The sequence below is a fragment of the Schistocerca serialis genome, chromosome 2 (genome assembly GCF_023864345.2).
Source record: "Schistocerca serialis cubense isolate TAMUIC-IGC-003099 chromosome 2, iqSchSeri2.2, whole genome shotgun sequence".
Taxonomy (NCBI): domain Eukaryota; kingdom Metazoa; phylum Arthropoda; class Insecta; order Orthoptera; family Acrididae; genus Schistocerca; species Schistocerca serialis.
Genome location: NC_064639.1, coordinates 800,869,972 through 800,897,569, shown reverse-complemented (window position 1 = coordinate 800,897,569; position 27,598 = coordinate 800,869,972). Strand labels below are relative to the sequence as shown.

General features: G+C 37.6%; 1 protein-coding gene across 1 annotated transcript in view; it reads right to left on the bottom strand.

The window, feature by feature from the left end:
• Nucleotides 1–11,773, bottom strand: part of LOC126458042 (uncharacterized) — a 141,188-nt gene extending 129,415 nt beyond the window's left edge. Inside the window, exon 1 of the mRNA XM_050094835.1 lies at nucleotides 11,617–11,773. Coding sequence (XP_049950792.1) covers nucleotides 11,617–11,742 — 126 coding nt within the window. The 5' untranslated portion in view covers nucleotides 11,743–11,773. The remainder of the gene's footprint in view (nucleotides 1–11,616) is intronic.
• Between the last annotated feature and the right edge of the window lie 15,825 nt (nucleotides 11,774–27,598).

Sequence of the window (27,598 nt, the reverse complement as noted above, 5' to 3'; positions counted from 1 at the left end):
CTCACTAGAGTCATTAGCACGTATTATAATGTCAACTGCAATTTCCATAACGCCATAGCGCCTCCTCTAATCATGCTCTATCTCTTGCACATTTCTGCAGTACCCTTCCCAGTCGTTTGGAATGACAGAATGGAAGGCACCGTCTGTCAGTTTTTTGAGATTGGCTGCAGACATGTCGCCAGAGACGTCGTGATCCCTCAGTACCGTTTAATTTTCGCCCATGTAATTTCCGTTGCCTTCAAGTTTCAATTGTACGGCGGTAAGCGAACCACAGCGCGAGCTGCAGTCTTAACCAGTTCGTCTACTACGTACGTCTTTTCACTCTGTTTATTCGCCTGCACAGGAGCATACAGCTCAGTCTTTGTCATGCTGTCATTGCATTTAACTTTCCCTTTTCGCAGACATTCTACCATCTCCATCCTGGGATAGTATGTGTTTTGTACACCTGCCGACAATACGACGCACTGTCCCTAACAATGATAGATTTTGGCGGAAGATTTTGGGAGCACCATCTCCGAAAACCACTTCTCTAATTCTCGGTTCTTTTGTCCGCGATAATCTTCTTGCGTCGATTTCGTCCAGAACTTTAGATCCGCTTTCTTCACAGACCCATTTTTCGAGCCAGCTCTTGGCATCCACCCCATAGTCCAGTCTTCAATATTTAAAAAGCTCACTTCAACAGAGACAATTTTTTTCTCCTCCACTCAAAAATTAGATTGATGCTTCGCAATGCTATTTTAGCAACATAGTAACTTTATTACTTGTTTGCATTTATTTAAATATTTTTTTCTCTGTATCTCCATCAATAATATCTTTTGCTTCTCACATGTATCTCATTGAGTTAAAATCTTTTTTCTTTTCAATTTATTTCATACACCATATACCGACCTCTTTGTGGGAAGTCTAGTTGCTCTCTTAATAACCAAAGGAAAGAAAATCGATTCCGGGACGGGTTGGAGATTTCCTCCGCTCGTGGACTAGTTGTTATGTTGTCCTCATCGTCAATTGACACCCAGTCATCCTCGTCACCGGCGCGTAAGTCGCCCAATGCGGCGTCGACTGAAATAAGACTTGCAGTTGGTGGCCGAACTTCCCGGAATGGGGCCTCCCGGGCAATTTGCCATACGCTCATTTCATTTCAAAGAAAAGCACTGTAAAATTTGTTTGTGTATGTGTAGTTTTACCGTTTTCATTTTTGTTCATTTTCTGTTGTAGACAGGATTACATATCCATTGTATCCTTATGTTCAAAGAGTAATCTATAAAACAATGGACTGTCCTGATTAAAAGGCATTCTATCTACATCCTTCTTTCCTCAGAGATGCACTCTTTATTTTGCAAGCTACAACAGTAGTATCATGTCTTCCATCACAATACAGTGAACTGCAGGGATTTGAGATTGGGAAGAAGAGAAATGAGCATCTAAAAGGTCTTTTTCCCCTTTCTTGTCTGATATTGAACTATAATCTCTGAGAACTGGAAACTGCAGGGCAAATTTTAAAAAAGAGTAGGAATGTTTAAAAGATGTGAGGACTGACGTGGAGGAACATAAATTAGGATGTAACATCTTCCTGACTACATATTTCTCATACGATAAAAATTGACACATTACAATCAATGCACATGGGATACCAATGTTAAAATTGCTGAAACACCATAAATAGAGGGACTTAGCAAATGAAAGCATTAAGAACAATAAAATGAGAAAACAAAGCTGGAGAGTAAACCACCAAGTAGTACAGTGTTTTCAGTTCATATTTTAAATATTATACAACACGTGATTTTATCTAGCTACAGAAACAACATAATGACAATGGCATCTGAAACATGATGTAGACACTGCAGAAAAACTGTGGCAAATTAGCAATCCAGAAAAGTAGATAGTGTGGAAGACTGAAATAAACTTCCACCACAGTACTGAAAACAACTTCTAAATATGAAATCACAAACTTCTGTTTTAAAATTCCTATGAATGGTGATCTAATTTTCACCATTGACACATTTTCCATATAAGTACAGTACCTGACAGATAGGGCACCATCTACTAAGGTGCAGAATTAATTACTTTTCTAATTGCATGCATAAAGAGAAGATGCTGAGAAGAAGAAAAGTGGAAGTCCAACAAACACCTGATAGTGACCTTATATACAGAAAATCAACTTCACACGCAGTACTAGTAACAAACAATACCTAAGTGGATCAGAACACAATTATTTTTTAAAAGAAGCTTCAGTTGTATGAATGGTTAATGAAATGGATTCTTTTGGTTAGAAGTCATTATGCTATATGGTGCATCTTTATAGAAAACACACAACAAATATTAAGGACAAATAATATTAGTTACTTTTTCATTTTCCTTAGCTCAAATCATACTGCTTTGAAGGGCTATTGATCAAATGTGAAATTATCTGAAGGGATGTAAATTCATTACTAGTGTAATGTCATCTGTTCACATCATAAACTGATTTTCAGTTACAGCATACATGTACACAAGGCTCCTCTTTTCTTAATGCATGATCTTTTTTTTTAAAAAAAAGGAAAGAGAAAAAACTCTGAAAATGTATTACATACTTACCCTCAATCAGATTTTGTGTGTGTGTGTGTGTGTGTGTGTGTGTGTGTGTGTGTGTGTGTGTGTGTGTTTTACCAGCTGTTTTGATATGATGTTTCACATACAAAACTAAGGTATACTTCTTCATATACTCTTGAGTAACTTAATGACCCACATGTGCCTATAGTCCAGTCAGCATATGAAGATCCCTGATAGCTAGTAGCACTGTTGCCAGCATTAAAATGGTAAGTGCTAATACCTGCAGGTGACAACAACAGCTGTCTACAGAGCTGTGATAACATTGGGGCACTGCCATGGACACCCTTACAAAGATGCATTACATGACTGGTTGAGGTTGGTGCATGAAGCTGCCTTGCACAGATCTCTGCAAATGTTGGGGACCAACTTATGCCAATAGGGCTATAGTAGCAAACTGGCCAAATAAAGCTGCAAGTGAGTATGCTTATATTGTGCTGGTTTGTCAGGAAAGTAGTAAAAGATTTGAAGTAATCACCATTGTGTGACATGCTAAATTATTCCACATTCACTGTAATGACAGACGTGCTCACTCACTCACTCACTCCTCAACAAAGAGACAGCAGCTGTTTTTAATTCCATTCCACATGAGCATATACATGAAAGAATACACTGTTGTTCTCAATCTTGCAGTTGACGCCCACTTCTCTTTCTGAATTTCTGCAAGTACATATAGTATTTCTGATTTATCATATGTTGTGCAAATACCTGCAGGCCAAAAAAGGTAATCTCCCGAATCTGCTCCCACATTTACGTACTATGTATTTGCTGTTCTACTTTAACATTATCTTGTGTAATATTGTGGTCACACCTAACCCACAGCCCATATAATATGGACAATGACAAGCATAATGCATGTGGCACCTCCACTGGTAAAGACTTCTACTGAATGGCTTAGAGCAACTGAGCATAAAGTCAGTTGAATACAGGTTCAAAAAAGAAATAAATAGGACATCACCTTTTCATAAGTCATGAGATTTTGGTGATGACACAAAGTCTATAACTAGAATTAGTCTATTAGCATTTAACAGTTCTCTAGCATATGGGAAATATTTTAGATTAGGTTGTTCACATATCTACACCGTGAAACTGTGACATCACACTTCAAGAAAGTTTTTTTTTTTTTGTGTCTTGTATTGGTACCTTACATGACAGGAAAAAGATGTATCTGCACAAACTTAAGAATTATATTTTGCTCAGCATAGACGAAGTTACTTATAATGAGAAGAAAAAAGTTTATTGGATTTACATGAATGAAGTATGTAGTGGCTGAACGTCAATAAAAATGCATCTGATATTGGGATCAGTAGAATAAATAGTGCGAGTGTGGCACACACTATGAACACAATGAGGAACCAGCAGGCTCCAACTCACTAATATGTCACTAAAATATTAATTTAAGAATGACACACAAATTTAAACTGTGACTGGAAAACAAGACATCCCAATTACCTTATAGCTGATTCAAAAGTAGAAGTTTCAATTCAAATGAACTGGTTACCGTATGGGATGATGGAGAGGGTATCTTTATATATGCACTATATCAAAATATGTCTGATTATAAAAATACCATTATTTTGTGAACCTCATTGTCACTAAAGTAATCAGCTATAATTCAGTTTCTCCTGTTCTACACCTAGTTAGCAAACAAATATTTCAATATTCATTCACAAAAATGCATATATATAATAATGGCATAGGAAACCAGAAAATATGATGAGCTTGTGATTATCACATTCATACATGATAGGCAACAACTTTCCCAAACACTGTATCATTGGTCAATAAGTGTCAGACTACACACACACACACACACACACACGGAGAGAGAGAGAGAGAGAGAGAGAGAGAGAGAGAATAATCCTTTTCTATGTCACTGATGTAAATATGATGCATTTATTACAATAAAAGGTTAAGCTGTTCTCGACTCAAAGATCAATTTGAATATTGCAGTGCTACATTAGGTGTGGTCTTACAGGAGGTGACACTCCCTAAGTTGACACCAACTTCCGAAATCTCTCACCCAGCCATGTATGGGCGGGCCTGTAGTTTAACATAATATCCAAATCATGTTGTAACTTAGCATTTCTAACACACACAAATCATGGCCAGAAGTGAATGCAGCAGTAAGTTACAGCAAGAAATCATAGGACCAACTAGGAATTGAGTCCTGACTTTGCATTTGTGGTGCGACACATAGTCATGAGCTGTATTCAGTTCAGTACATTTTGGGTATGCTACTTCAAACAGAGAATTCAAGGAGAGGTGAGAGATTAGCATCTTAAACCCTACATCTATACCTCAAAATATGTTGTCTACAGCACGAAATAGCTGCAAATTTCATTGTCTCAGTGATTAAATAAGTGATAGCAACAAAGTTAATCACTTCGTATCTATTTTGCTTCAACAATGATCTCAAAGTTTCTACTTTAAGAAGATTAACATTATGTAAATGATACCATAGCCTCAGCATGATTTGTTAATAACCCTTTCAATACAGTTCTTCAGTTAGTGTATTTTATGTGAGTGTGAGTACACTTTGGAAAAAAAACCCTCATTTATACACGCTAATGAAACTTCTGAATGCCACAGTTTATTAATGAATATTATTTCTATGGACTGATGACTGACTTGGTTAATATACCACAACAGTCATTCAAATTATGGCCAGCAGAAGGATATTTCATGTTCATTCCTGATGTCTACTTATGGCAAGTACTGATGAATTCAAAATCACAAAGTGTATTCTAGCTGATATTCGTGAGTTATTGTTGAGCCTAGTTTTCTAGTGGTAAAGCATGCGGCTGGAAATTGATAGGATGCAAGATCAAATATTGGTCATACTACAGAAATTTTCTATCTGCCTTTAATTTAGGTTTCACAGTGTAAGGAATCACAAGGAACAACACTTGGTTCAAATTAAACATTACTCTGAGGCCCCCTTTCCCTGGTTGTGTAACTGGGCTAAGTTAGGGACATGCAAGTCACCAAAAAGGCGGCCATTTGTTGCATGTGGCTATTGAGCCACACAAAATTGCATATTATGAGTGAGACAGCCAAATTATAGCTGGAAGAGTAAGGAGATTCAAATGGGGAGCTAACATTATGTTTATTAATAACTACAGCATTCTGGTGTTCAAATGAACCCTAGGTTGAGTTGATAAACTTATTTTAATTCTTCCCCTAACTGCTAATTATTGCAACTGTACAATACATGTATGTACTTTCATACCTAAGGGGGAAAATGAGAAATATACTAGCTAATATTTGTTTTGATAAAATAAACAACTTCTTACAGACATATGTGTATTACTTATTTTTACATTGCCTGCATCATGCTGCAGGTATTTTTTTCACTACCAAAATGCTTATGGTTATACAGACCAATAGCACGTAGGGTAAGCAATAAAACCACAAAGTAATTAGCTGTGGAATTCTGCATACATCTAACAACATTGCATTTAAATGCATCATATTAATTCATAGAATTCAGAGGAGCAACGCAGAAGGTGGACAAAACTATGCACCTGCAACGACTTTACCTATATTTTTCACAGGAATTTAAAGATTAATATACAAAATCTGATAGTCTTCTTTTAACAGTAACAAAAACTCAAAACTGTTTCACAAATTACTGATCATGTGAAAAAGTTGTCTGTGCCTACCTGAAACGCATCTGTAATGCTTAGATCTTAAGGGAGAACGGCATGCGCTGGAACTAAGAGGTCTCTAAAGGCTTTGCTCAGATCAAGATCTGTTATTTACAAGGTTATAACATTACGGTATTCATGACATTTCTTACAGCTGGTCCAAGTCATCTCCATAAGGTATTCAACAGAGGATATACCCATCACAAAAACATTTCACCAAACATTAGTTATTTATACGACGACAATGACGATACCCCCACAGATCTATATTGGCTCCTCTGATATATTTCATTTTTTGGAAATGATTCAATATACAACAGTTAATCTAAGATGCAGGTTTTTTTATTTTTACAAATAACACTTTCACTTAAGAAAATGAAGGTTAATTACACTAAAAACCCAATCACAACCAAAAAGTAAGAAGTGTAAATAGTATTTGGAAAAAACTGGTGGAACAAATACTTTGGAGGATGATGCACAGACAACATGTCTTACATAACATTTCTGGTATGCAATTAGTTATTTAATATTGGTCAAAAGTCAAAGAAGTGGAACCATCAAGAAAAAAAGAGATTTTAAGAATACTTAGTTTTACTTTTAGATGTACTGTGAAAACACCATTATGTGGTTGTTATTCAAATGTGAATAGTTATGTGGTGTGCTATTCTGTGTGAATATAATTTGGACAAACAATCAAAAAACAAATATTTAAACTTCAAAATAAGCACTAAAGCCATTATAGGAGTTATTATGCACAAACAATTATGATAAATAACTTAGATCACTTAGTCATCCAGTATTATCCTACATGCCTATAAATAGTTTATGTTTTCTGTCTTCATACATGGAGTTTAGAAAATTAAGCTTCGGTTCATAATTATGAAAGTACAGATACCAATTATTTTCATGTGGAAGTGCACATCCATAACCAGGATCAGAAACAACCATTATCAGAAAAAGTTGCTGTATCAATCTAAAATAATCTTCAGAGAATTGCTGGAAAAGATAACTATGAGAATAAAAACTATTCATGTGAAGAAGAATTTCAAAAAAAGCAATTTCTATAGCACTATGTTGTAAAACAATAATTCAGATTGATACAGGTCTGCTACTTTATTATAGAGTACATTTGCCATCTTCACTGTTTCTCTTATAATGTATGGCTGTATTTTTCTATATAATTCATGGCTACACTACCCTGTTGAGTTTAACCTGTCAATGCATAAAGTTGTTAGTGTCTATGTATTCATTCACCTTACAATAAGGCACAAACTGCAGAAATGAGACTTGCAAAAAAAAAAGAAAAAGGCATAGAAATGGACTGATTGAAACTTCTGCATATTTGTTTGTATGAAATAAGAATGAAATATAATTTCTCATGAAACTATATTTGTAAGAAGCTAATGCATTTCCCTCTATAGCTTACATACCTGATAATTTATAAAATGACTCAAGGACATATGTATTACACAACTAATTGTACCACCAAATACTCAATTGATACCATCACATCTTGGCTTCAAATCATTACCAATTGCTCAAGTGTACAGAAAATTATTATAACATACAGCATTACATATACTGTGTAGTTATACCAACTGGATAAGTTAATAAAATAATGATCATCCTTTCCGTATGTAGTAGATTCAATAGCTAAGACGCAAACTTATTTTCAACAATATAATTATGTGTGTGACACATCTGAATCTTGATCTGATATAATAAATAGAAGAAAATTCTATTTAACTTATGGTTTTCCCCTTTCTTGATTTTAATTACTAGTTACTATCAGTAATTAGTCATGATATCAACATTATTAACAGTCATTATTTGATGGAAGAGAAGTGTTTTAACATATTTAGGATTCCTAACTTACACATTATAAACATTGTTAAAAGCCTTTAATAAGTATTTTAAATTTAATCCTCTTGCCTATCTCACAAGGGCTTATCTTTTTCTTAAGTTTTTTGTTTCAGGGAAACCAGCTGCAATACTATCAACTAAACAAATCAAATTCAGTCACAATATAGCATAAACACACAAGATATTATTTGTTATTCAAGCTATTGTTTAACTGTGGTAAATAACTAAGCTACTGAAACTAACCCAGTATTACAGCTGCAATAGTAATTTTGGTCATATTCCATAGGGGTATTTAACAATAACAATCTATTTTATAACTTCACAAAGTATCAGGTAAGTGGAAACTACACTGAGAACAGGTTTAAAATTCTTTCCTTGTAAATTATGAGAGAGAAATTCGAATTAAATTTGAATCACTCTTTCCCCCTTACGAGTCTGTGTGCCAAGATAAGTAGAATATGATGACAAATTTTGAATTTATTATTATGTGTAAAATCAGTTTTATACTGTTCAACATTAATATTTTATGGATTGTGGTTTCTGAAAATAAATTACTTGATCTATTAACATACAAAAATTCAATTAATTCCTAGATTTAACAAGAGAAAAAACTTCTAGACTTTAAGAAAATTATACTTTCTTTGATGTAAGTAGGTATTTTACATTATCTAAATATATGAACCAATTAACAATGTAAGTATGCACAAACTGTCAATACGTATGACCTTTGTTTAACCCTTGCATGCATAACAGGGGTCTTTCAGAGCTGGTAACTTTCCATTTTATCAATAAACTGACATAAAATATGTTTATTTTGGTTTGCATTTTGCTTAATCTTTGGAAATACATTTGACCTGATCTAGGAGAAACATTATTTGGTGGAAGTTAAATTAATTATTGTTCTTCATTAATTTTGTAATCCTACTCGTCTAATGCATGGCATGGATATCTTACACCCCTTGTTGAACAATTCATATTTTTAATATGTTATTTATCTTCGATCTTAATGGCACATTATGCTGGCAAGATTACTACAAACAATTAGCTGTTGCCACATCTTAACTCACTGTTCAAAGTCATAAATAATGCAAATGGTACAGCTGAGTATCCTTTTGGAAGTATGTGTCTTAATGCCAAAATTGTTTCAGATGAGCGTAAGTTAAGTTTCATACACAACATAATTATGCAAGATACTTTTATTCTTTCCTTATAGCATGGATTCCATATTATCTCTTACAAGAAAAATAATGTCATCTGAACTCAGTGCAAGTTATAAGAATTTTGAATCTACATTTCCTGAACGGTAAGAAGCCAAAACTCTTTTTTTTTTTTTTTTTTTTTTTCTTCTTTCCTTAATAATGAAAATGACAACTGATGACACTGATGGTCCCCAGGATAATCAGACCACATCTTCTTTGATTCCCAATGAAGACAGCTTATAGAAATGTTGATTTCTTTATTGATCATGAGCAAACTCTGTGGAACAAAACACTACCACAATGCAGCAGAATTTGAGTACACAATATTGTGAACATTACACATCCAATAACAGGTAGTGTTATTGCACTCTGAGAATATGGGGGACTATTTTATTTTGCAAAAGAATGTTACAGGAGATCAAGAACCATCTAATATAGGAAAGGTACAGTGCTAGTATAAATGAAAAGTTGGCAGAATAACATATCTTAGAAAATGATACACTCTGATAAGACAAAGCAAACCAGCATTACTACTACACAGTAAAGACACTAACAAAGACAATGACAGGAATGTCAATAAATACTACAATGAATAATATTTTTCAGAAGAGCTCAATTATTTGAAGAACTATTGCTGGAAAAGATGACAGCAATGGGAACTTTAAAATGGAATGATAAGCAAATTCCACCAGGAATAAAGGCTTTTCTCATAATTTGGGTTTAAGACAATTTGGCTACTGCAATTTATGCAGATAATGATGATAATAGTAATAATAATAATAGTCCCACACATCAGTTCTCTGCACAGCACTGCCACAACAAGTGAAGGACGTAAAGAAGCATACATTGGTCGCATTCCAAAAATGAAACTAAATTTGTAGCCGAGAGTCTTTACCAGACGAACATGCACAAACAACTGTAAGAGAAACACAAGCAGATAGACTTTTGTCTTTTGACAAACATAATGGATGTAGCACCCACAAATGTTGTCCGTTTATTGTCACAGTAAAGCTGATCTAGTCCAAAGTCATATAAGACAGAAGAAGAATTTTTCTCAGGGAACTATGGCAAAAAGTGATGAATCCTCTTCTGGAAATAAGTCAAAAACCCACACCTAAAAATAAAATGTCCTGTAAGTCATGGCACATTGTGGAGTTATTAGCCAACAGCTAAAACTTGTGAAAACTAAGATCACACAAACGATGCTTCCTATGGTCACACCCATTAGACACAAAAAGTAAAGCCACTTTTTAAAATTACTTTTTACTTTTTTTATGAACACAGCTTCTGGGGTGAGGCTAGTAAAACTGGAAGTCTGTTGTTTTCATAATAAATACTGTTTTAACCATTCTGTGTCACTACATCCAACATAATTTGTTCTGCAGTGGGAGTCTCATAGCATCCCTATGAGACTCTTCTCATGCAATTATTTAGCCACTCACACAATCAAGGGTTAAGATGAGTCATTACAAACAGAGATCTATTGTTAGGTATCCAAATCTACTGGGCAATAAAATGAAGTATGTAGGCATCCCGAACATAAGTATTCTGCAAACATCCAATGCAACTCCTTCATTAGAAACACATCTACGTATGTAATTAATTCACAAGCTGAAACAGCATATCTGTTACTTCTTAAATACAAATATGGACTTTCTCGAATATTGTGATATATTATTAACTCGGCTATTCTATTATCACAGAATATCACAATCATAAATATCCAAAATATCTAGAAATTAACAGAAAAGCCTTCTAAACCGAGCGGAAAATAGAAACTGATTCATGCGACAACTTAGTAATAAAAAATAAAGGTGTAATGATTTATAAGTTAAATTTAGTAAGGCCGTAAACATATCTCAAAGAGTGAGAAAATGGTAATGTTTTCTTCCGGTGTGTAACTAAGAATGTAGCATAATAGATCAGCTGATCGGGTGTAAACAAAAACAAATATCAATAGGATTTATTCTGCAGCCCATCGTCTTAGGATGTTTTAACTAATTACCGTGCGTCTTGAAGGAAACAACAACGTGCAACAACCAAGAACGCTGGTTTGACGTCAGAATATGCGTGTGAAATAGTTCTACTTGGTGAAACGCAGCACTGACTCAGGCAACGCTGATTCAACTGCTACAGTGTTTTTGTTATGATACAGAGCAAATTAACAAATTGCGTGTAACTAAACGTGATCAGCGTTAACCAATGTTTCTGCGCAAATCATAATAATGCAATGGATAACAGGTTAAAAACGTCAAGAGTGAATAATGCACCAGGAAGCTTAATAAAAGAGGTTACGTATATTAACGATACACACTTACTTTGGTTTCCAAGCAGAATTCGATTTTGTGTATCAGGTTGTCATGGTTTCGTTCGTCTTCTTGATTTAAGTGTACCAGTTTCGGATCATTCCACAAACACAGTCGACAAAACCGCCTATTGAACATAGCACGCTACTCACTCAAAAACTTTCCGCGCTGTTTTATGATCGATATATATATATGATCGATATTTATGAAAGGTTAACTTGAAGGTGTGCTCCAAAAGCAAAGTTTAAGTTTTAAGACAATAATGACAATATAATCTGTTATGCTTACAAATCGCATACATTGCTTGCAATCTGTTCTTTATTTTACTGTAAAAGGTTACTAATGGTTCTCTTACTTTTTATATATTAAGTCCGTTCTATTTTTATTTTATTTTTTTAATTCCCCCATGAAATACATTCAGGCCTATCTACATGAGCACTCTGCAAATCACTACAAAATACCAGACAGGATATAAGTTTTGCTGTGCTATTTAACGTGATTTCTTACTGTTCTACGGTGTGTGTGAAGATTGCGGTCTCTCTGGAAACAAAATGGAACAGGTGAAAGATATTCGTAGATTCCAGCAGGAAAATCATTAACACGATATAGGTCTAGTGATCTTAATATATTACGCTGTTAAATTTTTGTCAATATTTGTGTCTCCAAAAATTGTCATCTTATATTTAGACCATTTGTAAAATATAGGTTCCTTTTTCTTAAACAATGTACATATTACTCGATATGATGTGTCATTACTGGACTTATGTGTTGATTTTGTATTTGTATTTTATTCGTCTCATAACACATATTTATGGATCATCCGATCATTCTGTACAGGAGATGCATCAATTTTAGCCTTATGATACATGTACTTACATAATTCCCTAACACTACTTTTTACCAATGCAGGTTGATATTGGACACAGTAATATTGTTAAATTGTTTTTCTTATGAGGTAACAGTACATTATCTTTATATATGTATACAATATTATACACAATGCTATAATATTAAACAGTCACACTATTCAAATGATGATTTCATTGTTCATAAATTCCTCAATTCAATAGTAGCATTTTCCGACCAGGAGATCATATAGTTTTTTCTTCAGTGAGCCTGTCCCCTTGCTCAGTACATCTCTACCCCTGAGTTTTTTGTAAATTTTCTTTCCCGTGTACTGGGGTGTCTATTTGTAGAGTTGTAAGTGATGTTGTAGAAGCATGACATTTTCCTTGTATCTAATGTTCTACACATGTTTGAAATAGTTTTCTTCCATTAGCTCTGGGTTACTATGTAAAAAGATGATAATTTCAAATATGTACAATGCAAGGATAGGTAATATTTTTAGGTTCTTGAATATTGGGTGGCAGGATGTTATTGGAGGAGCAGCACTTTTTCTAACAATTCTCTTTTGAAGTAGCAGGATTCATAACATGTAGCTTGAATTTCCCCACGAAACTGTAGACCTACATCTCTAACGTCGATCAGTTGTAGAATTTTGGAACATGTATTATGTTCGAGTATGATGGCTTTTCTGGAGACTAGAAATCTACTCTGTAGGAATCAGCATGGGTTTCGAAATAGACGGTCGTGTGAAACCCAGCTCGTACTATTCGTCCACGAGACTCAGAGGGCCATAGAACGGGTTCACAGATAGATGCCGTGTTTCTTGATTTCCGCAAGGCGTTCGATACAGTTCCCCACAGTCGTTTAATGAACAAAGGAAGAGCATATGGACTATCAGACCCATTGTGTGATTGGATTGAAGAGTTCCTAGCTAAGAGAACACAGCATGTCATTCTCAATGGAGAGACGTCTTCCGAAGTAAGAGTGATTTCAGGTGTCGCAGGGGAGTGTCAAGGGACCGTTGCTATTCACAATATACATAAATGACCTTGTGGATGACATTGGAAGTTCACTGAGGCTTTTTGCAGATGATGCTGTGGTGTGTCGAGAGGTTGTAACAATGGAAAATTGTACTGAAATGATGCAGGAAATGGCAATTGAATCTCAATGTAGACAAGTGTAATGTGCTGCAAATACATAGAAAGATAGATCCCTTATCATTTAGCTACAAAATAGCAGGTCAGCAACTGGAGGCAGTTAATTCCATAAATTATCTGGGAGTATGCATTAGGAGTGATTTAAAATGGAATGATCATATAAAGTTGATTGTCGGTAAAGCAGATGCCAGACTGAGATTCATTGGAAGAATCCTAAGGAAATGCAATCCGCAACCAAAGGAAGTAGGTTACAGTACGCTTGTTCACCCACTGCTTGAATACTGCTCAGCAGTGTGGGATCCATACCAGATAGGGTTGATAGAAGACATAGAGAAGATCCAAAGGAGAGCAGCGCACTTCGTTACAGGATCATTTAGTAATCGCGAAAGCGTTACGGAGATGATTGATAAACTCCAGTGGAAGACTGTGCAGAAGAGACACTCAGTAGCTCGGTACGGGCTTTTGTTAAAGTTTCGAGAACATACCTTCACCGAAGAGTCAAGCAGTATATTGCTCCCTCCTATGTATATCTCGCGAAGAGACCATGAGGATAAAATCAGAGAGATTAGAGCCCACACAGAAGCATACCGACAATCTTTCTTTCCACGAGCAATACGAGACTGGAATAGAAGGCAGAACCGACAGAGGTACTCAAAGTACCCTCTGCCTCGCACTGTCAGGTGGCTTGCGGAGTATGGATGTAGATGTAGATGTAGATGTAGACTGGCTGGGCACTGATATTAAGAGGTAAATCATTTATATAAAAGAGAAACAATATTGGCTTTAAGATTGAGCCCTTTGCTTGCTGATGGTCACATAAGACCTGAGTTACTGCAGAGCATTTTGTCTGATAGCATATCTGTCTAGTTTATGATTCAGCATGGAGTGATTCACAGACTCGAATGCCTTTGTAAGGTCGCTACTTTGCTACTTTGTTGCTTTTGTCTAATGATGAGCACATTTTTTCAATGAATTTATTAATAGCACTCACGGTGCTTGTCCCTTTTTGGAACCCATATTCGTTTTTAAGAATAACACCATGTTTCACAATAAAATTTGTTATCTGGACTGCAGCTATTTTTTCAAATACTTTGGATAGCACTGGATAGAGATGGGGCGGTAATTTGCCATATCCTCTCTCGATCCTTTTTTGCACAGTAGTTTGACATCTGCATACTTAAGCACATCAGGGACATTGGCTTGCTCAAATGACTGAATGATTATTAAGGACAGATGGTGTGCTACTTTATCATACACAAACTTAATTACTTTGGTGGGTATTTGATCCCACCTGCAGCGTTTCTATTTTTGAAGTACAAAATAGCATTTTTTACATCTTTGGCTGAGGTTTTACTAAATGTCACAAGTGGGTCTTTATTCTGGTCCATGTCAAAGAAATTCACGCTGTTTTCATAAGTAGTCACATTTACATCAGATTGTCTTACATTTATGAGAAACTTATTGAAACATTGAGCTATTTGAGCAGAGTTTGAAATAGTATCATTGCCTTGTTTGATTTTTTAAATTTCCTGGTGGTTAACTGTTGTACCTAATTCTGATTTAGTAACAGAATATATTGCTTTCGACTTATTTTTATGTCCTAAAATGAACTTTATCATTTGACATTCTTTTGGCAGCTTTAACAGCACATTTAAACACAACTTTTAATGCCTCACATAGTTAACAAATTCAGGCTGTTTATTGTGTTTCATCTCTTTATGTAGCTCTCTTTTCGAACACTAAATACCATGGACCTTGCTGTTGGTGGGGAGCCTTGCTTGCCTCAGCAATACAGATAGCCAGACCATAGGTGCAACCACAACGGAGGGGTACCTGTTGAGAGACCAGGCAAACGTGTGGTTTCTGAAGAGGGGCAGCAGCGTTTTTAGTAGTTGCAGGGGCAACAGTCTGGATGATTGACTGATCTGGCCTTCTAACACTAACCAAAGTGGCCTTGCTGTGCTGGTACTGCGTAAGGCTGAAAGCAAGGGGAAACTACAGCCATAATTTTTCCCAAGGGCATGCAGCTTTACTGTATGGTTAAATGATGATGGCATCCTCTTGGGTAAAATATTCCGGAGGTATAATAGTCCCTCATTGGGATTTCCGGGCAGGGACTACTCAGGAGACATCATTATCAGGAGAAAGAAAACTGGCATTCTACAGATCGGAGCGTGAAAATTCAGATCCCTTAATCAGGCAGGTAGGTTAGAAAATTTAAGAAAGGAAATCGATAGGTTAAAATTAGATATAGTGGGAATTAGTGAAGTTCGGTGGCAGGATGAACAAGACTTCTGGTCTGGTGAATACAAGGTTATAAATACAAAATCAGATAGGGGTAATGCGGGAGTAGGTTTAATAATGAATTAAAAATAGGAGTGTGGGTAAGCTACTACAAACAGCATAGAGTACACATTATTGTGGCCAAGATAGACACGAAACCCACGCCTACCACAGTAGTACAAGTTTACATGCCAACTAGCTCTGCAGATGACGAAGAGATTGATGAAATGTATGGTGAGATAAAAGAAATAGTTTGGATATTGAAGGGAGACGAAAATTTAATAATCATGGGTGACTGGAATTCGATAGTAGGAAAAGGAAGAGAAGGAAACGTAGTAAGTGAATATGGAATGGGGGTAATGAATGAAAGAGAAAGCCACCTTCTAGAATTTTGCACAGAGCATAATTTAATCATAGCTAACACTTGGTTCAAGAATCATAAAAGAAGGTTGTATATTTGGAAGAAGCCTGGAGATAATGGAAGGTGTCAGATGGATTGGATAATGGTAAGACAGAGATTTAGGAACCAGGTTTTAAATTGTAAAACACTTCCAGGGACAGATGTGGACATGACCACAATTTATTGGTTATGAACTGTAGATTAAAACTGAAGAAACTCCACAAAGGTGGGAATTTAAGGGGATGGGACCTGGATAAATTGAAAGAACCAGAGGTTGTAGAGAGTTTCAGGGAGAGCATTATGGAACGATTGACAAGAATGGGGGAAAGAAATACAGTAGAAGAAGAATGGGTAGCTTTGAGGGATGAAGTAGTGAAGGCAGCAGAGGATCAAGTAGGTGAAAGGACGAGGATAATAGAAATCCTTGGGTAATAGAAGAAATATTGAATTTAATTGATGAAAGGAGCAAATACAAAAATGCAGTCAATGAAGCAGGCAAAAAGGAATACAAACGTCTCAAAAATGAGATCGCAGAAAGTGCAAAATGGCTAAGCAGGGTTGGCTAGAGGACAAATGTAAGGATCTAGAAGCATGTATCACTAGGTGTAAGATAGATACTGCCTACAGGAAAATTAAAGAGACCTTTGGAAAAAAAAGAACCACTTGCATGAATATCAAGAGCTCAGATGGAAACCCAGTTCTAAGCAAAGAAGGTAAAACAGAAAGGTGGAAGGAGTATATAGAGGGTCTATACAAGGGCGATGTTCTTGAGGAAAATATTATGGGAATGGAAGAGGAGGTAGAAGAAGAAGAAATGGGAGATATGATACTGCATGAAGAATTTGACAGAGCACTGAAAGAACTAAGTCGAAACAAGGCACCAGGAGTAGACAACATTCCATTAGAACTACTGACAGCCTTGGGAGAGCCAGTCCTGACAATACTCTACCATCTGGTGAGCAATATATATGAGACAGGCGAAATACCCTCAAACTTCAAGAGGAATATAATAATTCCAATCCTAAAGAAAGCAGGTGCTGACAGATGTGAAAATTACCGAACCATCAGTTTAATAAGTCACAGCTGCAAAATACTAACGCGAATTCTTTACAGATAAATGGAAATACTGGTAGAAGCTGAACTCGGGGAAGATCAGTTTGGATTCCGTAGAAATGTTGGAACACGTGAGTCGATAATGACCCTATGACTTATCTCAGAAAATAGATTAAGGAAAGGCAAACCTACTTTTCTAACATTTGTAGACCTAGAGAAAGCTTTTGACAATGTTGATTGGAATACTCTCTTTCAAATCTGAAGGTGGCAGGAGTAAAATACAGGGAGCGAAAGGCTATTAATAATATGTACAGAAACCAGATGGCAGTTATAAGAGTCGAGGGGTATGAAAGGGAAGCAGTGGTTGGGGAGTGAGACAGGGTTGTAGCCTATCCCCAATGTTATTCAATCTGTATATTGAGAAAACAGTAAAGGAAGTAAAAGAGAAATTCGCAGTAGGAATTAAAACCCATGGAGAAGAAATAAAAACTTTGAGGTACATCAATGACATTGTAATTCTGTCAGAGACAGCAAAGGACCTGGAAGAGCAGCTGAACAGAATGGAAAATGTCTTGAAAGGAGGATATAAGAGGAACATCAACAAAAGCAAAACGAGGATAATGGAATGTAGCCGAATTAAATCTGGTGATGCTGCGGGAATTAGATTAGGAAATGAGACGCTTAAAGTAGTAAATGAGTTGTGCTATTTGGGGAGCAAAATAACTGATGATGGTCGAAGTAGAGAGGATATAAAATATAGACTGCCAATGGCAAGGAAAGAGTTTCTAAAGAAGAGAAATTTGTTAGCATCGGGTATAGATTTAAGTATCAGGAAGTCGTTTCTGAGAGTATTTGTATGAAGTGTAGCCATGTATGGAAGTGAAACGTGGACGATAAATAGTTTAGACTATAAGAGAATAGAAGGTTTCGAAATGTGGTGCTACAGAAGAATGCTGAGGATTAGATGGGTAGATCACATTACTAATGAGGAGGTACTGTATAGAATTGGGGAGAAGAGGAGGTTGTGGCACAACTTGAGTAGAAAAAGGGATCGGTTGGTAGGACATATTCTGAGGCATCAAGGGATCACCAATTTAGTTTTGCAGGGCAGCGTGGAGGGTAAAAATCGTAGAGGGAGACCAAGAGATGAATACACTAAACAGATTTAGAAGGATGTAGGTTGCAGTAGGAACTGGGAGATGAAGAAGCTTGCACAGTATAGAGTAGCATGGAGAGCTGCCTCAAACCAGTCTCTGGACTGAAGACCACAACAACCACAACAACAACAGATACTTTTAAGCCTGGAGTAAACCAGTTTAGTTTACTTTTAACTTTTTGGTGCCAGATACTTGGTGGGAATGATTCATTGAATAACTCTAGAAAACATCTTAGAAAATTATCGGAGTTCTCGGTACTTGATACACTATTATTTATCGGCTATTTCACTGGATTTATCCTGTCGTGGAATAGGTTCAAGTTCTTTTCACTAAAGACTCTTTTCATAAAACCATTCTTAACACTTGATTTATTGTTTCTGGCAGCTGAATAAACAATGGAGAATGGTTAGAAATTCCTAACCCAAAACAGGACACATTTTCACTGTCTAACACATAATTTGCTAAGATATTGTCTATAAAAGTAGCTGAATTGGCATTTTCTCTAGCGAATTCACAAAAATTATTTTAAAACCAGAGTTCTGAATTACGTCAACAAACTTTTTTGAGCCACTGTATTGACTTATCACATTTACATTAAAATCAGCTGCTCTGATGAAATTTTTCCTCCTTTCCTTCTTACGTTTATCACGAAGACACTGGAGTTTGGACAAGAAAGTTATATTTACTGCACTTCTCGTAACTCTGTATACTGATATGACTATAGTGTTTATGTCTTTTAGTTCAACTAAACAACTTTCAAAGGAGCACTCCTCATTTAAACAATCACAATCTGTCTTTATTTCATATGTTATGCAGGTATCGAGAAGTATGCGTAAGCACCCATGGGACAAAAGCTGCTTGCTGTAATGAAATGTTCCAGTTTATTTACAACTTTTATGGAGTCATAGTTAATCAATGGTCAATTAAACAGATATCTTTGATATTTTTGCTTTTATTGAGAATAATTTGCAGTTCTTCAATTTTGATACTATCTGACTTCAGACCATTTATATTCGAATGCATCAAATAATGTTTTCACTTTTCTTTATCTGTCTAAGTACAGATTTTTGTAGATTTCTTACCATCCCACAGAGAGTCCAGTTATTTATGACATGCGTTAAAAACCATAATTTGTGAAACTGTTCGTCCACTGACAGATGGAATAGATAAATGCCTCGACACTGGGAAGTATAGAGATTTCCGAAAAGTAGCACGCACATTACCAATTTAGAAAAAAAGAAATCTACATGAAGTGACAAGCTACAAGCCGTTCTCTATATACCTGTAATATCTATGGTGATGGACTCGATGATGAAAGCTCAACTGTTCAGTTATTTTGATGGAAATAAACTCTTTTATGAGGGTCAGCATAGCAGGACACGTTACGACGTTCCCTGTATATATGTTTTCAGAACTGAGTTCGTTGAATAATAGTTATCAATTTCTGCACCGGAAATCATTTTTGTTATTACCGTAGCAGGGCAAGTCGATTGGCCTTCGTAGATGTAGTATTGGGTAATACTAGAAACTGAAATTCTTCATCATAAGAGAACTTTCATTAATAAACACAAAGAGCTTCTTCTGTAGCAGTTTCTCTACATTGTTCCATAAAATACAACAGTGTCTCCTAAGCACGATTTAACCTTGTAGGGATCATCTTATACGACTCATATGTCAGTTTCATGAAATTTTATGTAAATGAATATTTTATGAACTTCTCCTATTTCTGCATGGTTCTCCCACTGTACTGTCTTGCGGCTGGAATTTTTTATGGGGTGATAATGCATGGAGTATGCATAAACGTCCAAGTAGCTACTGCACTTCATCTTATGGAGTCACTGTTATTCCAGTACAACCTTGAATACACATGGTATCTCTCTGTACTCTCGTTTTACATGCAAAAACACATAACAAAACACCCAACAGTTTCATGCTTATAACCACTAAACCACTACATCGCTTAAAGGTAATCGTCATTATTTGCTGGCCAGGTAGCCGCAGGCTTACACATCCCTATACCAGAGTAATATGTAACACCACATATTCCCTCACTAAGACGAATGATGTGGCAATAGTTAGCTAAGCTTATCCGTTTTGGTCATGGCGTCTTCGTATGAGGACAAATAAATAAATGCTTAGCATATTAAAATGCGTTTATTTTTACCATTTGTGATTGTTGTCCTCATATTGTTACAACCAGAGAGTTTATTTCAGAACAGTGTGGACAACTCCTGTCAATCTGTGGTACCACAAAACAAAATTGAATGTGCACTATCACATGGACACTTCCCAGTAATCTTTGTATCTCCCATCAGCCAGATAATAGCTTCTGAGTTCTACATCTACATCCATACTCCGCAAGCCACCTGACGGTGTGTGGCGAAGGGTACCTTGAGTACCTCTATCGGTTCTCCCTTCTATTCCAGTCTCATATTGTTCGTGGAAAGAAGGATTGTCGGTATGCCTCTGTGTGGGCTCTAATCTCTCTGATTTTATCCTCATGGTCTCTTCGCGAAATATATATGTAGGAGGGAGCAATATACTGCTTGACTCCTCGGTGAAGATATGTTCTCGAAACTTCAACAAAAGCCCATACCGAGTTACTGAGCGTCTCTCCTGCAGAGTCTTCCACTGAAGTTTATCATCAGCGTAATGCTTTCGCGGTTACTAAACGATCCTGTAACGAAGCGCGCTGCTCTCCATTGGATCTTCTCTATGTCTTCTATCAACCCTACCTGGTACGGATCCCACACTGCTGAACAGTATTCAAGCAGTGGGCGAACCAGCGTACTGTACCCTGCTTCCTTTGTTTTCGGATTGCATTTCCTTAGGAATCTTCCAATGAATGTCAGTCTGGCATCTGCTTTACCGACGATCAACTTTATATGAGCATTCCATTTTAAATCACTCCTAATGCGTACTCCCAGATAATTTATGGAATTAACTGCTTGCAGTTGCTGACCTGCTGTATTGTAGCTAAATGATAAGGCATCTTTCTTTCTATGTATTCGTAGCACATTACACTTGTCCACATTGAGATTCAATTGCCATTTCCTGCATCATGCGTCAATTCGCTGCAGATCCTCCTGCATTTCAGTAAAATTTTCCATTGTTACAATATCTCGATGTACCACAGCATCATCCGCAAAAAGCCTCAGTGAACTTCCGATGTCATCCACAAGGTCATTTATGTATATTGTGAATAGCAACGGTCCTATGACACTCCCCTGCGGCACACCTGAAATCACTCTTACTTCGGAAGACGTCTCTCCATTGAGAATGACATGCTGTGTTCTGTTATCTAGAAACTCTTCAATCCAATCACACAATTCGTCTGATAGTCCATATGCTCTTCCTTTGTTCATTAAACGACTGTGGGGAACTGTATCGAACGCCTTGCGGAAGTCAAGAAACAAGGCATCTACCAGGGAACCTGTGTCTATGGCCCTCTGACTCTCGTAGACGAATAGCACGAGCTGGGTTTCACACGATCGTCTTTTTCGAAACCCATGCTGATTCCTACAAAATAGATTTCTAGTCTCCAGAAAAGTCATTATACTCAAACATAATACATGTTCCAAAATTCTACAACTATCGACGTTAGAGATATAGGTCGATAGTTCTGCACATCTGTTCGACGTCTCTTCTTGAAAACGGGGATGACTTGTGCCCTTTCCCAATCCTTTGGAACGCTACGCTCTTCTAGAGACGTACGGTACACTGCTGCAAGAAGGGGGGCAAGTTCCTTCACGTACTCTGTGTAAAATCGAACTGGTATCCCATCAGGTCCAGCGGCCTTTCCTCTTTTGAGCGATTTTAATTGTTTCCCTATCCCTCTGTCGTCTATTTCGGTATCTACCATTTTGTCATCTGTGCGACAGTCTAGAGAAGGAACTACAGTGAAGTCTTCCTCTGTGAAACAGCTTTGGAAAAAGACATTTAATATTTCGGCCTATAGTCTGTCATCCTCTGTTTCAGTACCATTTTGGTCACAGAGTGTCTGGACATTTTGTTTTGATCCACCTACGGCTTTGACATAAGACCAAAATTTCTTAGGATTTTCTGCCAAGTCAGTACATAGAACTTTACTTTCGAATTCATTGAACGCCTCTCGCATAGCCCTCCTCACACTACATTTCGCTTCGGGTAATTTTTGTTTGTCGCCAAGGCTTTGGCTATGTTTATGTTTGCTGTGAAGTTCCCTTTGCTTCTGCAGCAGTTTTCTAATTCGGTTGTTGTACCACGGTGGCTCTTTTCCATCTCTTACGATCTTGCTTGGCACATACTCATCTAACGCATATTGTACGATGGTTTTGAACTTTGAACTGATCCTCAACACTATCAGTACTTTAGACAAAACTTTTGTGTTGAGCCGGCAGTTACTCTGAAATCTGCTTTTTGTCACTTTTGCTAAACAGAAAAATCTTCCTACCCTTTTTTAATATTTCTATTTACGGCTGAAATCATCGCTGCAGTAACCGCTTTATGATCGCTGATTCCCTGTTCTGCGTTAACTGTTTCAAATAGTTCGGGTCTGTTTGTCACCAGGCGGTCTAATATGTTATCACCACGAGTCGGTTCTCTGTTTAAGTGCTCAAGGTAGTTTTCAGATAAAGCACTAAAAAAAATTTCACTGGGTTCCTTGTCCCTGCCACCCATTATGAACGTTTGAGTCTCCCAGTCTATATCTGGCAAATTAAAATCTCCACTCAGTCGGTTCTCTGTTTAAGTGCTCAAGGTAGTTTTCAGATAAAGCACTAAAAAAAATTTCACTGGGTTCCTTGTCCCTGCCACCCATTATGAACGTTTGAGTCTCCCAGTCTATATCTGGCAAATTAAAATCTCCATTATCCTTCAGGTGCTCAGCCACAACAGCTGCTGAGCCAGGGGGCCTATAGAGACATCCAATTACCATGTCTGAGCCTGCTTTAACCGTGACCTTCACCAAAATTATATCACATTTCGTATCTCCGTCAATTTCCTTCGATACTATTGCACTTTTTATTGCAATAAACACGCCTCGCCCTTCACTGTCCAGCCTGTCTTTGCGGTATACATTCCAATATGAGTTAAGAATTTCATTACTGTTTAAATCTGGTTTCAGCCAACTTTCTGTCCCTAGTACTATGTGGGCAATGTGACCATTTGTTAATGAGAGCAGTTCTGGACCTTTCTATAGACGCTCCTGCAGTTTACTATTAGCGCATTATTATTGTTATTCTCTGTTGCATCTTGCCTACTCCTACCTTGCCGCGTCTCAGGAGGTGTCTTGTCGGGCCTAGATAGGGAATTATCTAACCTAAAAAATCCACATGTGCACTCCACACGTACTCCGCTACCCTTGTAGCCGCTTCCTGCGTGTAGTGCACGCCTGACCTATTCAGGGGGACCCTACATTTCTCCACCCGATAGCGGAGGTCGAGAAATTTGCACCCCAGATCTCCGCAGAATCGTCTGAGCCTCTGGTTTAAGGCCGGCCGAGGTGGCCGTGCGGTTAAAGGCGCTGCAGTCTGGAACCGCAAGACCGCAACGGTCGCAGGTTCGAATCCTGCCTCGGGCATGGATGTTTGTGATGTCCTTAGGTTAGTTAGGTTTAACTAGTTCTAAGTTCTAGGGGACTAATGACCTCAGCAGTTGAGTCCCATAGTGCTCAGAGCCATTTGAACCATTTGAACCTCTGGTTTAAGCCTTCCACTCAGCTCCAAACCAGAGGACTGCGATCGGTTCTGGGAACGATACTACAAATAGTTAGCTCAGATTGCAGCCTGCGAGCGAGGCTTTCCGCCTTCACCGACTCCGCCAACCGCCTGTATGAACTTAGGATGACGTCTGAACCCAGACGACAGGAGTCATTGGTGCTGACATGAGCAACAATTTGCAGTCGGGTGCACCTAGTGCTCTCGATCGCCGCTGGTAGGGCTTCCTCCACATCTCGGATGAGACCCCCCGGCAAGCAGAGAGAGTGAACCGCCAACCGCCTGTATGAACTTAGGATGACCTCTGAACCCAGGCGGCAGGAGTCATTGGTGCTGACATGAGCAACAATTTGCAGTCGGGTGCACCTAGTGCTCTCGATCGCCGCTGGTAGGGCTTCCTCCACATCTCGGATGAGACCCCCCGGCAAGCAGAGAGAGTGAACCGCCAACCGCCTGTATGAACTTAGGATGACCTCTGAACCCAGACGGCAGGAGTCATTGGTGCTGACATGAGCAACAATTTGCAGTCGGGTGCACCGAGTGCTCTCTATCGCCGCCGGTAGGGCCTCCTCCACATCTCGGATGAGACCCCCCGGCAAGCAGACAGAGTGAACCCTGGCCTTCTTCCCCGACCTTTCCGCTGTTTCCCTAAGGGGCTCCATCACCCGATTAATGTTGGAGCTCCCAGTCACTAATAAACCCCTCCTCCCGTGTGCCTGCTCGGACCTTGCTGAAGGAGCCTCGACATGTCCACTCACAGGCAAAAAAAATAATTATTTGTTCATAGGAAGGTGCATTCTTGAAGGTCAAAACTAAGAAGTCTTTTGGAACGAAAGGTGACATTTTTATAACTTTATACATGTCCCTAAATAAGGACATTGTGACTGAAAGGTCCTAATAGCAAAGAAATTTTGGACATTATTTCGCTGTCTTTTTAGTCATCTTACGGTGATTTCACAATGCTCTGAGTCAAAGATAGACGAAGGTCACTTACAGAAGAAGAAGATGTTATAGAGCTCCTTACGTCATCTGAAACTGACTGTCTACCCGATGATCTTTGTGATAATTTTGAACAGGAGGACAATGATGGAGGTAATGTTAGACGTTTCATATCACACTGTATCTTGTGAGTTGAGTAGCCTAGACGCAAAGCTCACTAACTGCATTATACGTTACACTGAGATAATCACGAAACACTCGTCCCATCCAAACGAAAATGCATTGGTTGCAAGAATTTGTTACAGCGCAGCCAACCTAAAGCTGAATAAGAAAAATATCCATTCTAATCATAACAGGCTGAAAGGTAACTTTGAATGTCCAGATTGGTAAGTCTGATGTCTGTTCACGTGGTTTGCATCCGGACATAGCAGGGCAACAGCCACGCGTATTGGGCATTTAGAGGGCTTTGCGACTGAAGACAACATGCAGTTTGCTGCTCTTGAAAGCGAACACGATTTTCGACAACCATTTTCGACAGTTTATAGCCTGTTTTGCACCCTGAAACATACTCCATCATGTAAGCACTGAAAAAATCGATTTGGCCGTGTGCCCACCTCAAAATGGACATAAACTGAATTTAACAGCTACTCAGATGTGCGTTTTTTATGAGTTTTTCGTTTTGTAATAGCATTTTTATTATAGGTTCTGGAGATCCCCTTACCACCAGAATTAAGTATCCTAATAATAATACCCTCGATTTCCTTCACTTTACACCAAGTGTGGTGAAATGACTGACAAAAATAGATAAGCCAGCTGCCAGGAAAAGGAGGTGTCACACTAGTGAGAGTCCAATTCCGTCTCCGAGTACTTCAAAACGAGCCAATGCGGAAGTTTGTCTAGAAGTTGATGTTCGTTTGGACAACGTTGGGTATTTTCCATGGGTCAGCAACGAAAAATCATTTGACAGGTGCAAGAAATCGGATTGCAAAGGCAAAAACAAATTTTGTTGTGTAAAATGTGACATTCACTTACATCTATATAGAAAATATTGAATCTTTGATTTTCATTCTTCACAAGCGTAAAACCATAGTTCTTGTATATAATCATTAAGAAAGCTTTGTGTAATTCATGTATTTTGGTGAAATAAAATCAGATAAAATACTTTGACTTTTCGATTTATACTGCACCCACTTGCACACAAGTCCTCATTTGGTGACACGTTGTATCCCACCTTGGGGGGCATCTCGGAATATTTTATACATCTGAAAAATCGTTATTTAATTCGAAGAACTGGACAGCAAAGTCGTGATTTTTTTTTCAGTGAAAATAATTCTTGTCTGAAAGGGTTAAATTTAAGTTACATAATCAGTACCAAATACAACTGAATCCTTTAGCAATTATGGTATCACTATTATTATACATAATGTATGTGTCAATGTCTGGAGCTTATTGTACAGCCATTGTAAAAGCCAGAAAATTATTTTGTTACTTTCTGTATTTGTGATTGCTGAAAGACTGACTAAACTTTGTTACCTACTAGCCTACAAGTTCCTCACAGGTTTCTACACCCATGTACAATGGGTCTATTTGGAAAGAGGAATGATTGTACACCCCAATAAATATATGTATAACCCCAGTTGTCAGTCGCTCCGTACATTCCATCGAATTAATAATTTTTATTGTGTTTCTATGTAGGTAAAATTTTGCTTTCAGTATCCAATCTTTCCAGCCAGTTACAAATACTGTTATACATGTGCTGAATTGACAGACCAGACAGAGAATAGAATCATACCACAAGCTGCGCAGTACAACATATTTTCAATAACCAATGCGTAGGAAAGAAGCCATGTGATGGCCTCCAGCATCTGGCTACAGAGAGCACATCTGGATCTCACTCTTTCGTGTTCTACATCTCCTGCAGGGTGTTCTAGATCACCTACAGGCCTTAGAACATCTGCCCCTGTTCCCTTGTGTTTTGGCTTTTCTACAGGACAGACAGTTTTATGCTATAATTGTAATTTCCACCTTACTTTACATTAGTATGTTTGTGTTGGTCATCATTTCATAACTCGTTCAGTCTTATTCCTAATATAATATTAATAACTCTTACTTATATATAAATAAACTATTATGATATATGCATCTCATATGCTCTCACCTTAAACGAAACTTACTATATTACAATTGTTCTTATCTTATTTGTTTATATCGGTGTACAACATCTCATACTATTCCTTATCTGCAGTGCACTACTTACTTTACTTTTTCGTGTCTGGAGATTTGTTTTAAAGCCTTTCAGCCCAATGTCGGGCCATGTCCAATGTTTGTCTCTTCTCAAGCCATAGTCTGTCAAGGGTACACCTTGTGGGGCAGATGGAACACTGTAGAAGGCGTTCCATATCCTGAACTTCGCCACAGTCACATTTATTGTCTCCTTCGTCCTTGAAGCCCCATTTGACTAGG